Source organism: Uloborus diversus, chromosome 4 (assembly GCF_026930045.1).
Source record: "Uloborus diversus isolate 005 chromosome 4, Udiv.v.3.1, whole genome shotgun sequence".
NCBI lineage: Eukaryota > Metazoa > Arthropoda > Arachnida > Araneae > Uloboridae > Uloborus > Uloborus diversus.
In genome coordinates this window covers 124,320,370-124,334,007 of record NC_072734.1, presented here as the reverse complement: position 1 = coordinate 124,334,007, position 13,638 = coordinate 124,320,370, and the positions used below count along the sequence as shown (strand labels likewise).

General features: G+C 34.7%; 1 protein-coding gene across 1 annotated transcript in view; it reads right to left on the bottom strand.

Annotated features, from left to right (window-relative positions):
* Nucleotides 1-13,638, bottom strand: part of LOC129219827 (protein prickle-like) — a 102,028-nt gene that overhangs the window by 72,290 nt on the left and 16,100 nt on the right. Inside the window, exon 2 of the mRNA XM_054854131.1 lies at nucleotides 4,448-4,661. Coding sequence (XP_054710106.1) covers nucleotides 4,448-4,661 — 214 coding nt within the window. The remainder of the gene's footprint in view (nucleotides 1-4,447; nucleotides 4,662-13,638) is intronic.

Here is a 13,638-nt window from a genome sequence, read left to right as displayed (position 1 = left end):
CAATTTTTTCGTAAAATAAATAGCTTCGGCGTACGAGCGCCTTCAAAGTATTATTTAACACGCGTTATCGCAGAATAAGTCGTTCCACACTACTTAGAGGTTTAGTTATCATAACACATCGAGTTAATAAGCATATAGTACAAACACAAATTCAATCGATTTACAAGTTAATTTACTAACTGCATAAAAACTCACAATCCACAAGTTAAAATTCTTTTTATGGTAGAAATGAGCGAGAGGAAAAAGGCAATACGGAAACCAAATTCTATTTCAGTTATTTCTTCCTATCTGCACTAAAACACCGAAATACTCTTCCAACCAGGCGCCACGTAGATTCCCCCCTCTCTCCCTTTCCGAAATCTCTACCGGTAGAACTCAATAAAATAATTTAGTCTGCGTCATCAGTATACTTGTTACGAAAAAATTATTGAAAAAATGGCGTCTAAAAGCGGTATTTTGACGATATCTCCTTTCTGACTTATTTTACGACAAAAAAAATCGTATACAAAATCAATTTATGCATTATATATATTAATTTACATACAAAATTAAACAAGAAAAATTTCCTACAATTTATATCATAAAGTTTTTTTTTTTTTTTTTTTTGTGGTCAAACAAGCCACAGAAGATGCAGACACTTTAATAAGCAATACTGCGATAAGTGTTTCTTCAGCATTCGATTCTGTAATTGTTGTAGGCGAAAGATGTAGATCTTCTTATTCTTTTGACAGCTCTAGCTCAAACCAGGAAAAGGAAAAATTTCGCAACAAATATACAACTGACAACTGACAATACAATATACAACTGACAGTATCATAAGACATCCGCAGATCATATTTTATTCTTGCATGCCTTTAGTGGCTGTGATACAACATGTGCCCTTTTTAATCAAGGAAAAACGAAATTTATTAACCTACTAAGAAAAAAATCCAAATTTAAGTGAGTCTATTAAAGCGTTTAAAAATCCAAATGCTGATCCAGAGATCATTGCTAAAGCTGGAGAAGACTTCCTTCTTGACTTATACGGTTTCAGTGAATGAAAAGTAAAAAAAAGCAACTGGCTTGTTTGACCACAAAAAAAAAAAAACTTTATGATATAAATTGTAGGAAATTTTTCTTGTTTAATTTTGTATGTAAATTAATATATATAATGCATAAATTAATTTTGTATACGATTTTTTTGAAATAAGTCAGGAAGGAGATATCGCCAAAATACCGCTTTTAGACGCCATTTTTTCAATAATTTTTTCGTAACAAGCATACTGATGACGCTGATTAAAATATTTTATTGAGTTCTACCGGTAGAAATTTCGGAAAGGGAGAGAGGGGGGGAATCCACGTGGCGCCTGGTTGGAAATGTCTATTTTGGTGTTTTAGTGCAGATAGGAAGAAATAACTGAAATGGAATTTGGTTTCCGTATTGCCTTTTTCCTCTCGCTCATTTCTACCACAAAAATAATTTTAATTTGTGAATTGTGAGTTTTCATGCAGTTAAAAAATTAACTTGTAAATCGATTGAATTTGTGTTTGTACTATATGCGTATTAATTAAACTCTGCGTTTCCTCGATGTGTTATGACTAAATATCAAAGTTGTGTGGAACGACTTATTCTGCGATAACGCGTGCTAAATATTACTTTGCGGCGCTCGTACGCCGAAGCTATTTATTTTACGAAAAAATTGTTGTGACATAAATTGTAGGAAATTTTCTCTAGTTTAATTTTGTAAAATATGTTTTTATCGTGAAATAAGTCAGAACGGAGATATCATCAAAATACCGCTTTTAGACGCCATCTTTTCAATATGGCGGCGCGAGCGGCAAAGATACGAGGTGGCAAAGTGGAAATTCGAAAAGAGCGCATCAAAATCTATAAAATTACCAATTTTCAAAACTCCCAGATACTTTCCAGGTAACCCCTTTTTTTTTTCGACCAAATGACTGGACTAGTTTGCAGACCGGTTCGAAAACAATTCGACGAGTAGTTCTTTTTTTATTCCAATTTAGGCCCAATTTTCACATAAATTCTCGAATATGGAGGTGTAAAATTACTTGCATATATTAACATTACGTATCGTTGGAAAGGGTAGAATTACCCGCGTTTTACGCAATTTGTTCCAATGTTCAAGTTATTCGCGTTTTTAGCTCGATTTTTTTTTGGCTTAGCTGAAATTTAGGCACTATTTTCTTCATTAAATCTATTAATAAAAAGTGAACGAATTGTCCCACAGTTTTCTTTTTGACACCATTGGAAAAAGCGACATTTTTTACTTCAGATCTATCTCGACCTATGGTCGAAAAAATAAACTTCTATGTCAAAAGGAAAAAAAGTTACAAATCTTTTAAAATCAAATTCAAAAAATCTCATGTCCACTCAAATTGTTAACCATTTTCTTTTTCACTTTAATTACTTAAACTTACTTTATTTTGTGTTTCCGTGGTTACGCTTTTTAAATCCATCTTTCTCGATATAATTTCTTAAAAGTACTTTAATATATGTCGTCATTGTTTGCAAGGGAAATGATGTTTTTTTTTTTTGTTTGTTTGTTTGTTTGTTTGTTTATTTAAGCCTGATTGTTTGATGTACGTCACTTGACACAATTTTTTATTTTCGAGGTAGACCGGGCAAAGCCGAGCAACGCAGCTAGTAAATAAATAAATAAATAACAATAAATAAAATATGAAATTAGCATAAAAATAAAAATATATATATATATATATATATATATGAAAAAAGAACTGACCCACGAGCTATCCCTGATGTACTGTTGTATATGAAAAGTCCAGAATATCCCTCCCCCCTCCCCGTCTTTTTAAATCATAAATGTAATACATTCGTTTTAAAAAATTGAAAAATCTTTACTAATAATAAAGCTGAAAGTCTCTCTGTCCGGAGGATGTCTGGATGTCTGTAGGATGTCTGGATGTCTGTGACGCGCAAAGCGCCTAGACCGTTCTGCCGATTTTCATGAAATTTGGCACAAAGTTAGTTTGTAGCATGGGGGTGTGCACCTCGAAGCGATTTTTCGAATATTCGATGTGGTTCTTTTTTTATTCCAATTTTAAGAAGAAAACTATCATAAATCACGAAATTATCATAACGTGGAACCGTAACATGGGCACAAGCCAATTGGCGAGATACGAAATTATTATAACGTGGAACTGTAACGTCGGTACAAGCCAATTGGCGAGAAAATTCACCATACATTATTTGTAAATATACAGGCGAACCAAAAGAGCTTTAATTTTTCTATTACGGGCGAAGCCGTGCGGGTGCCTCTAGTAAAATATAAATACAGACACGAGACTGCGGAGAATGGCGAGATGACCCAGACATAGACACATTAGCAACATGAAATGCGGAAGATTGCTTCACATATTTCATCCGCCATAACCAATGTAAGAAGAATGCGACGAAACACAACGCAAAATACCATACCTAACACAAGACCAAACACAGCATTATGGGGAGCCGGTAACCATTGTTCTCGAGACAACAAATTCATCATAACCATCAAGCAATAATAAACATTCCCCATGCAGCAATCGTCTCCTCAGATGAATCCAGATCTAAAGAAGGAGGGGTCACGGAGGGAAAGGGGGGTGGGGGTGTAGCTCTAGGTGTGGCGGTAATTACTTTCCTTCTCGTCATTACACGGTTGGCAGCTGCCGTAGAACGCACCTGCGGCCCCAGAATGAGCCACCTCGGGCAGTCCGTCCCGAGATGGGCCTCGATCGAAAACGCAAAGGATAGAAATTGATGACAGAGCGATGGAGGGCATGTTGTGCCACAAAGAAATAAAAATTTCTCCAGACTTCCCTGTAGATATTAGTGTGTTAGTGCATCGGAGGTTTATTAGTTAGCTTGCACGTCGTTCACATGTTTACACAACAGAAATCATTCACATGCATATAGAGAACAGACTGACTGACAGGCATTCCAAAAATCGTCAAAATGGGTTCAGCACACTAAAAACGTACAAAAATCGGGGGGGGGGGGGGGGGCAAAAACCCTGAATGCTATCCTATATTTAGGATGTATAGAAGAAACAAGAAATTAAATTCCAGGTTTAGTTTGGTAAATCGGATGTACAAGCGCAGCATGAAATTACCTGCGGAGTGGGGGCATTTAAGTCCTTACATGTGTATAAATAAACTACCGCATTAGGGTTGGCAACTAATAGATGCTAAAACAAGAAGGGGGAGGGGTTTACTATTAACACGTAGAAAATGATGTCACACGGAATTTCTATTCGATTTTACTTGCAAGTGGCTAAACAGGTTGGCTGAAAAACATGTAATTGTGCATAATATCACACTGTTTTGTAACATTTATCAACTAAATGAATGTTTAAATACGAAAAATAGTTAAGGGCAAACCCCTATGTTTTCTTACGTAATTGGTACTGTTTTAATTTAAAAAAAAAGATGTAGACAAATCAACACCCACCTGTTCAGGCTTGAGCCCTGGTGGCACCCACGTGTACTCCTCCAGGGCGCAGCCAGAGTCGTCGTCCGAGTGCGAGCCGGGCCTGTCCACGGGGGGCCCGGCCCCGAAGTGGGCCGCCATCTTGTGCACGATGCGTTCGCTCTCCGCCATGTTGGAGACCCCACTGGGGCCCTCGTGTTCCTCGCGGGGGCACCTGCAGTGGCGGCACACCTTCCTGCAAGAGGACAGACATCAATATGACGAAAGGAGAAGTATCAAACAGACATGACTACTGGGTGATTCTCCAAATCTTTACATTATCGTGTTTGGGAAGAATAACACAAAAATTGCTTGACCCAAAAATATTTTTTTAATCGTCAGAAATATTTTTCCAATGTGTTTACATTCATAAGAAAACAATAGCTCGTTTATTTTTCCAAACAAAATTTGTGATTGATCAGAAAGTTACTCTCCTGGTCAACATTGCTGTTTTATATAATAGGTTTTTAAAAATTATTTGTTATATTTAATTTAATTAAGTTGATAAGAATGAAAAAATATCATTTTCCCTTAAATTCTAGGATTTGGTAACAGACTCAGTGCAAGTAAAATGTCACTCTCCTCGCATTTTCTATACAAGGACAGCATAGCTAAAATGTAATATGGTTAAAGTAAGTCCCCATTATTTTGCTCTAATGAAGCTCCTCACAAAGAAACAGCATACAAAAAAGATTAAAAAGTCACGTCTCAGGGGAAATAAATATTTCACTTTTAAAAAGGCAGTTTTTTAATCAGTTTTTCAATGTACTGAATTGAGATATCAACCAATCCTATGATTAACCCTTAATCATTATTTATCAAAATTTTCAACATCAGTCATCCATAAGAGGGAAGGGGGCTCCCCCTTCTTTTTTAATTGGGAGTTTAAAATGTTGGATTCTACCAACAGAAGTGAGAGAAAAAAAAGCTCCTTCTATCAATGGATGACTCGAATGTTAACCACAAGTTATAACCAAAATTTAGATGAGACAAAAATCTCCTTTTGATCAAGTATTGAGGAACTTATGGCGACGCCACAAAAAAAAAAAAAAAAAAAAATCGTATAAGTTTAAAAAACAAAAACATGGAAAATCAGTGGATTTTCATTTTTTTTTCTAATTTTTGCCGCTGTCCCTTACTTTTTACGAGAAGTGGATCAAATAGCAGTACAGACTAGAAGTGATGTGTTTCCTGCAAAATTTTGCTTTATTCCACAGATCAAAACGTATTCATACGATTTTAGTTTGTAATTTTTCATTAAACAGATGAAAATAATAACATAATTGATTCAGATAAAAATGTTTTAAGCAGAAAATTTTAAGCAAAATGTTTTGTTTGTCTTTTTCATTTGATAAAACATTCTACAAAGTATATTTTGTTTTTTAAATTATACAAGCACGCTTTACATTTTCAATAACAATAATTGATGATAATAACGAATGATGATAATACCTTTGTGCTTGAAAATTAAACGAATGAATTACCAACGTTTTAATGTACGTAATTTTTCAGTAGTTTGCCATTTTTGTGCATTAAAACGTTGGTAATTCATTCATTTAATAATTGATTGTTGAAGCATTATTCTTTTTTCTTTTTTTATTTAAATTTCTTTTTAGCATTTTCTAAATCTAGTAATTAGTAATGCAGCAATAAAAAAACGAGCTGATATGTGCATCACATGACTTCCTTTTACTCCAATTTAATGGTAATAGTGCCTTGGAATAAGCAAGGAAACACTAAATATTTTCACCCCTAGTTTCTTACGAACCGAAGCAAAAAAAACGTTTTACGCAGATATATTTCCTCATTATTGGCAATTTAAAAGTGATTCAGTGGTTAATTCTTTAAATATCACCAACATTGGCCGAATTAAAAATTTAAAAAAAAAAAAAAAATCGCCGAATTTTTCGCCAAGTTGGTGACAAAACTTCGCGGCAAAAAGCTTGCCCATATATCGCCAAGTGTTTGCCAAATTATAACACCACTTGAGTTAGCATAGAAATTAACAATGATTCCTCAGCCCCCAAAAGGTGTAACAGATCCCCTTTGGAATTTCCGAATGCAACCAAAAAAGGAGGCACACAACTAGACTCCACTAGGAGTCTACGTACCAAATTTCACCTTTCTAGGACATACCGTTCTTTGAGTTATGCGACATACATACGTACATACGGACGTCACGAGAAAACTCGTTGTAATTAACTCTGGGATCGTCTAAATGGATATTTCGGAAGTCTATACGTTCTTAGGAATATATCCACGTGTGGTCGGGTTAAAAAAAAAAAAAAAAAACTCAGTATTCATTCAGGGACGAGCAAAATAAAAATTAAGGCTGATTTTTGAGTGAAATTTTTTTTCGCAAATACAATACTTTCGTTACTATGTAAAAGGAGTAAAAAGGCTCAAATATAACTTTCGGATTCACTTCGTCCATTCGGCTTCTTTCTTTTCCCACTTAATAACACAAAAAGAAGTATAGTTATGCATCACATGCAAATATGCAGCACTGCAGAAAACTTCCAAAAATCAAGAAGAGTGTATGACAGAGAAAACGGAGATACCAGTTGCAAGCCATTTTTCAAAGAATGACAGAAATAAATGAAAAAAAAAATGCCCAAATGAAAAGAAAAGGGGATCGTAAGTATAAAAAATTATTATTGATTAATCACCGGAAGAGCAGGGTGTGGCAGTCTACGGACTTAAACGAGAACATTGAAAGCAGTTCGTAAACAGGAAATATCTTGTTTAAAATAACCGTGTTTATTTTATATAAATTTCAAACTTCTTGACAATACCTATAACTTTTTTTGGGGGGAAGGGTGAAACGTTATTTGAATCTTTGCAACTTTGACATTTATTTTTTATTGACTTGGTAATTTTATTTCAAAATACAGCTTAAGAATCCACAATACATGAGTGAATACTTAAATTGAGCAAAAAGTAAAGACTATAGATTGAAATAAGACAGTGAAAATTTAATAAATAAAAGTACACATAAAATAAAATTGTCACACCAGTATAAAAATAAGAAATAGTCCGGCGAAACATCAGGAAATAATTATTAGGCCGATAAACTTGCATGAAATAAAATGCTTAATTTAAAGAGAATGACAGTAATTATTTCTTTTACCACTTTCACTTTCAAAATAACTGAGTAATAACATAAGAAGAAAGGATTCCAAAATCCAACGCAAATTTAGAGCAAGACGTGGTTTTTAAATAGCGCACAGACGACAAGGGAAAAAACCAATGTACAGAAGTTCTGCCGTTCCAAATGAATAGGTAGTAAATCAAAATTTGGCCAATGATCAGCAATGAAATAATTTTCTATATACGCCTATGACGACATAATTACAATAAGTGTTTTCAGACACAACTTGTTAATTTTGGGCCTACTTTTCATAATTTTTTACCATTTTTTTTCAAAGGTTTATCGCTTATCTTTATATTTTTGTCATTAAAAAAAAACAATTAACCAATTAACTTATGCAACTTTTATTTAATGTCGAGTAAAGATCCCCCCCCCCCATTGGTTAAAAAACTTTCACCAGTATTTTTTAAATTATTTTTTTGCTGATGGGGGGGGGGGGGGCAAATTTGATTGAAAAACACCGACTGACACATACTTTTTCAAGTCAAATAAAATATATTTTTTCATAATATACCACATTTTCCAATATTATTGTTGCGTATGTTAAGTTTCATAGGATGTACTGCCGCAATCTCACTTAGCAAGATGCCTGAAGTACATGGGAGAACGCATAGTGAAACGGTTTTGTGAGTGATTGCACAAACTGCTTAACTACGTCAGAACATCATCGTATTCATTCAACAGATTAATCATTTAATCAGCAGGAAATTGTACAGTTCAAGTGAAATGAATTGTTTCAATTGTCATACATAACTTAAGGAAAAGAAAAAAAAAACTTCTGTTTGTATGTACTCCAATATAAAATGTATCTTCCAAAAGAGAAATGTGTCCGCACCCTACGATAAAGCTCTTCAACTATTCAGCCGACATCATAATAGACACATCTACGAGTCACGATTGCATGACATTTGAGATGGTGATAGCGGTTCAGACGACATATTTGTTTCCTCCGCACGGCCTGTTCTGACGAATGGCACCCGTCTCAGTCCTTTGCCGCTCTTGATAACTCTTTCTCTTTGCACTTTTTGACGGCACTGCCACCCATGGTGGTAACAACAAGGTGAAAGCTCTTATAATCCTCATTTTCCACTTCGTATGTTTCCAACAAGGGTCGGCACGGTTCACCGTGCCTTTCTCTACCCGTGTTTGGACACAGTAGTTTTTTTTTTTTTCAGTGTGTAAAAAATCATGGCTTTTTTTTTTGGGGGGGGGGGGGGGGAGGGTTGAAAAATCAGATACTTTAAATTTAAACATTTTTCCCCTCTTATTTGAATGTTTTTTTTTTTCATTCGAAAGAGAACTAATTTTATCTGATAGTGACAAAGCATACGTTAGCGTCGTGAAAGCGAGAAAAGCAATCCGATGGAAATTGCGTCCAAGGACGCCGTGATGGGAGGACACGGGAGGTCACTGTCACCTGCTACATCCTTCAAATTTATCTAACAATTCACTACATTTGGAGACATAACTGCAATACTGTAATTTTTTAATGTCCCTTTTTATTAGATGTGTAGACTAACGTTTTATTATTCGACAAAATTTGGAGTACTATTCAGGAAGTTGAGAATTTCCCCTCCCAAAAATTTAAAGTTGGGACGCCTCTGATTGCGTCAGCAGTTCAGGGGTTTGGCGAGCGGCAGCGAGTAAGGGAGGTAGCCCTCGTATACACAAATAAAATTGTAGTAATAAAAACAGGGCGGTAAACTCGAAGGGAAAATGACCGACTCCGACTCATGGCATTTTAAGCCTCCGACTCCGCAACCCTTAAAAAATAATAATAATAAATAAATAAAATAAAATAAAATAATCTTACGCCTATAAAACAAAACACACAAGTCATTTCACATTACATAACTTTGGACGTTCTGGCTTTGAAATGAATAAGACATTCAATGACTGCGCGCGCGCGGATAAGATAATAAAAAATAAATAAATAAATAAATAAATTTTAAAAAAAAACGACATAGGAAAAAAAAAAGTCGAAATCATGTTTTGACTCTGACATTATTTCTTTCATGAAAAGACTTTCAATTCGTGGAAAACCAAGCAATAAGAAGTTTATCTTACCTACAAAAGGAGGAATTTGAAAAAAATCGGAGGATTTTATCTTTTGATGGGAACGTTCTGAGACAAGTCCAAAGTTCGACAATATAGAAAATATGACAAGTCTGCATAGTCCACAGTGGCGCACACAAGGGGAGGGTTCAAGTGGTCTGGACCCCTCCCATAGCCCTTGAGTTTTTTAAATCGAATATAATCTTGTGTATGTAGTACGTAAAATAACTACAAGCTAAGGTAACAATAATTACAGATTTAACAAATGAAAAAAAATATGATGGTTTTTCTCTCTATCTTTCCAACAAATTCGAACTCTATATGAACATAAATTGTTCTAGAAGACTGATGATTTTGCTTTTCTGCTTTTATTTTTAACTAGTGGTACCCGCACGGCTTTGCCCGTAATAGAGAAATTAAAAGGTCTTTTGGTTCGCCTGTATATTTACAAATAATGTATGGTGAATTTTCTCGCCAATTGGCTTGTACCCATGTTACGGTTCCACGTTATGATAATTTCGTATCTCGCCAATTGGCTTGTGCCCATGTTACGGTTCCACGTTATGGTAATTTCGTATTTTACTCGTCCATCTTATGAGAATTTTGTTCTTAAAATTGGAATAGAAAAAGAACCAAATCGAATTTTCGAAAAATCGCTTCGAGGTGCACACCCCCATGCTACAAACTAACTTTGTGCCAAATTTCATGAAAATCGGCCGAACGGTCTAGGCGCTATGCGCGTCACAGAGATCCAGACATCCTACAGACATCCTCCGGACAGAGAGACTTTCAGCTTTATTATAAAGACAAAGAGAAAAGTAAATACATTCATTCTTGTGCTTTCTGATGCTTCAATTAAGTATTTTATCTTTCATAAATTTATTTTATTAACTAATTATTTAACTTTTTTTAAAATGGTTTTTGTTTCCGAAAATTGATAAAATCAAAAGAATATGTTTGGATACATGTTGGAGTATGATATGAGAATGGCGGACCTTTGCTCCTAGATCCCTCTCCCCCCCCCTTGAGAAATTCCTGTGTGCGCACTCATAGTTCATGATTCAATTCTTCAGCGTATTTTGGAGTTGAAAAAAAATAATAAGGGGAAAACATACGCTTTATATTTGTAACACTTTCGTTTAGTGAAAAGGTCAACATCAAAACAACAGCATATTACGAAACACGGTAACTTTCTTCTTTTTTTTCGGTTTTGAAACAAAGAACGAAAGGCGAACGAAGAGTTCTGGAGACATAGAAAGTTTTCAACAGGGTTAAGTATGATGTTATGCCAACACCTTTTTGTACCTCGAGCACGTAGATGGGGTTTGTTAATGACTCATAACAATGCATGAAAACCGCCTCTGATTTAATTTATGGCTCTTATTTCAGACAAGAGAATTAAAAAGAGGTTGTCAGAAAAGGCAAACTTCAATATTCAAAGTCAGACATTATCTTTTTTTTTTTGGCGGAATAAGTTTGAACACGTTTTCAGGAGCACGCACTTTTTGTTACTCAGAGATGTAAAATTTTAAGTAAATTTTTAAAAAATTCTCCTCTCCATGAAATTTCAACACGAGATTACATATTTTAGATGTAAAAGCAACAAATATTACAATTTTAAAAAAAAAAGCTATTTTGGAGATTTTTTTTTTTTTTTTTGCAAGCAGAAGTCAAACAATTAAAAATAAGAATTAAATAAAACATTCGTTGTTCAAAAACGTTCAGAATTTTTCATTGAACGAAGCTTGTGAAGCATTAAAACTGTTCTCAGCAATTTAGTTTGTACTTTCGGGGAGTTTTTACATATAGTTTAGGTGCAATATGCAGTTTTTAAAGAAGAATGACGTTGTTTTTTCTTACTTTACTGTTCAGCACAAAGGTATTTATTTATCTTACAGACAGATTGGTTTAAAGAGAAAAAAAATGAACATATTTACAAAAAAATAAGATGGGGTATGCTTACAGACTTAAAATATTGGGGTATTTAGGGGCAGATATACTATCAATAGTCTTAGAAAGGTACCATATGCATAACCACACAAACTAATAAATAAGGTGGCAAATTTTACATCAGACATTACCTTAGAAATTGTTTATTCAACCAGGTGCAATTACAGTTTGCACTGTTTCACAAAATGGTTAATATTATTAAGGTTTTTTGCATCTTTTGTATAGTTTTGCTCTGATAAGTTGAGCTATTACCTTGACCATGTTTACCTCTTTTTGGGGCGTTTAGTGAAAAGGACGTATTGGCGCGAATTTGAGTTGGAATATTTTTGCAAAACGACTACAAAATTTACCGAACCCAACTGAAAGCCAATTGCCCTGCCCTACGTAGGCTGTTATTTATATTTCTTGCCTAATAGTGAAAAAACAAATTTTTATCATCAAAATTGTTTTTACCGTTTTTCAAAATATTCTCCATGAAGTTCTATACACTTTTGCATACGTTTGAACCAATTTTCGAAGCAATTTTTCCACTCCGATTTAGGTAACTCCAAAACATGCATTTTGAATGCATCAACCGCTTCTTCAGGGGTCGAAAATCGTTGTCCACGTAATTTATTTTTAATGTAGGGGAATAAAAAAAAGTCATTGGGTGCTAAGTCAGGGCTGTAAAGCGGATGACCCATTAATTCAATGCTTTCGCCTTTCAGAAATTCCTTTGTTTGAGCCAATGTGTGAGAGCTCTCATTGTCATGACGCAGAATGATTCGCCTTTTCTTCTGCTTTTTTCGAATTTCTCCGATATGACTTCTGGCAAACAAATGGTCGTGTACCATTCAGAATTGACTGTCCTGTGTTGCTCTAATGGCACTGTTGCCACATGACCGGTAATTCCAAAGAAACAGGCAACCATTTGTTTCGATGTGCTTCTCTGTCGAACAACTTTTGTTGGATTAGGCTCGTCTTGGAAGATCCATACAGTCGATTGCTGTTTTGTTTCCGGCTCATATGCATAGATCCATGATTTGCCACCTGTGCAAATATTATAAGCAGCCTTTGATACCCTTTTAACATATTTTGTCAACATTTCTTTGCACCAATCGGCACGAGCGTTCCTTTGAACGTTTGTCAGATTATGCGGGATCCAACGCGAACAATTTTTTTTTACGGCCAAATGTTCATTTAAAATTTTGTTGATGCTTGTCATACTAATGTCCAGAGCTCTCTCAATCTCACGGTATGTCACATCACGATCTTGCTTTATCAGTTCACGCACAGCGTCAATAGTTTCTGGCATAACTACCGTTTTAGGACGATCTGCACGGAATTCGTCCTGGATCGAACATCGACCACGATTAAATTCGTTATACCAGTTTTTTACAGTACTGTAAGATGGTGCTTTATCGCTGTATAAAGAATTAAGTTTATCAAAGCAATCTTGTCTTGACTCTTGACAATCCACGTCGAAAGTCATGAAAAATAATGGCACGAAAATGTTTACGATTCAATTCCATTTTTTAAGCGAGATGAATTTTTACTTTTACTGTAAACACAAATCAAGCAAAAATGGCAAATCTTTCAGAAGAATTTAAGTTTAAAAACATCAAACTTCCTATTTAAATCGTCTGCTGTCGCCTAGCAACGATTTCTGTTGCCAAGGCCACGGCCAGAAATATAAATAGCAGCCCTCGCATAACCTCAAAACGAGGTAAACATTGTCTAGAAAATAGGACAACTTATCAAAGTCATACTATAAAAAAATTATGAAATGGGCCATTCCATGTGACGGAACGGGACATTTAATTTTGTTTTATAAATAGAAATAAAATAGCTAGAAATTTTATTTTTGATAGCAACAGTAAGGATTTGTCATAAGAATTATGTAGAACATAAAAAGTTATTCTTTTAAAATAAAATAATGGGGTCGTTTCCGAAATTTTAAAAGTTTTTTTTTTTTTTTTTTTTCTGGAAGAGCATGCTTAAAAATATAGGATTGGACCATTTTTTAAATAATTTGACA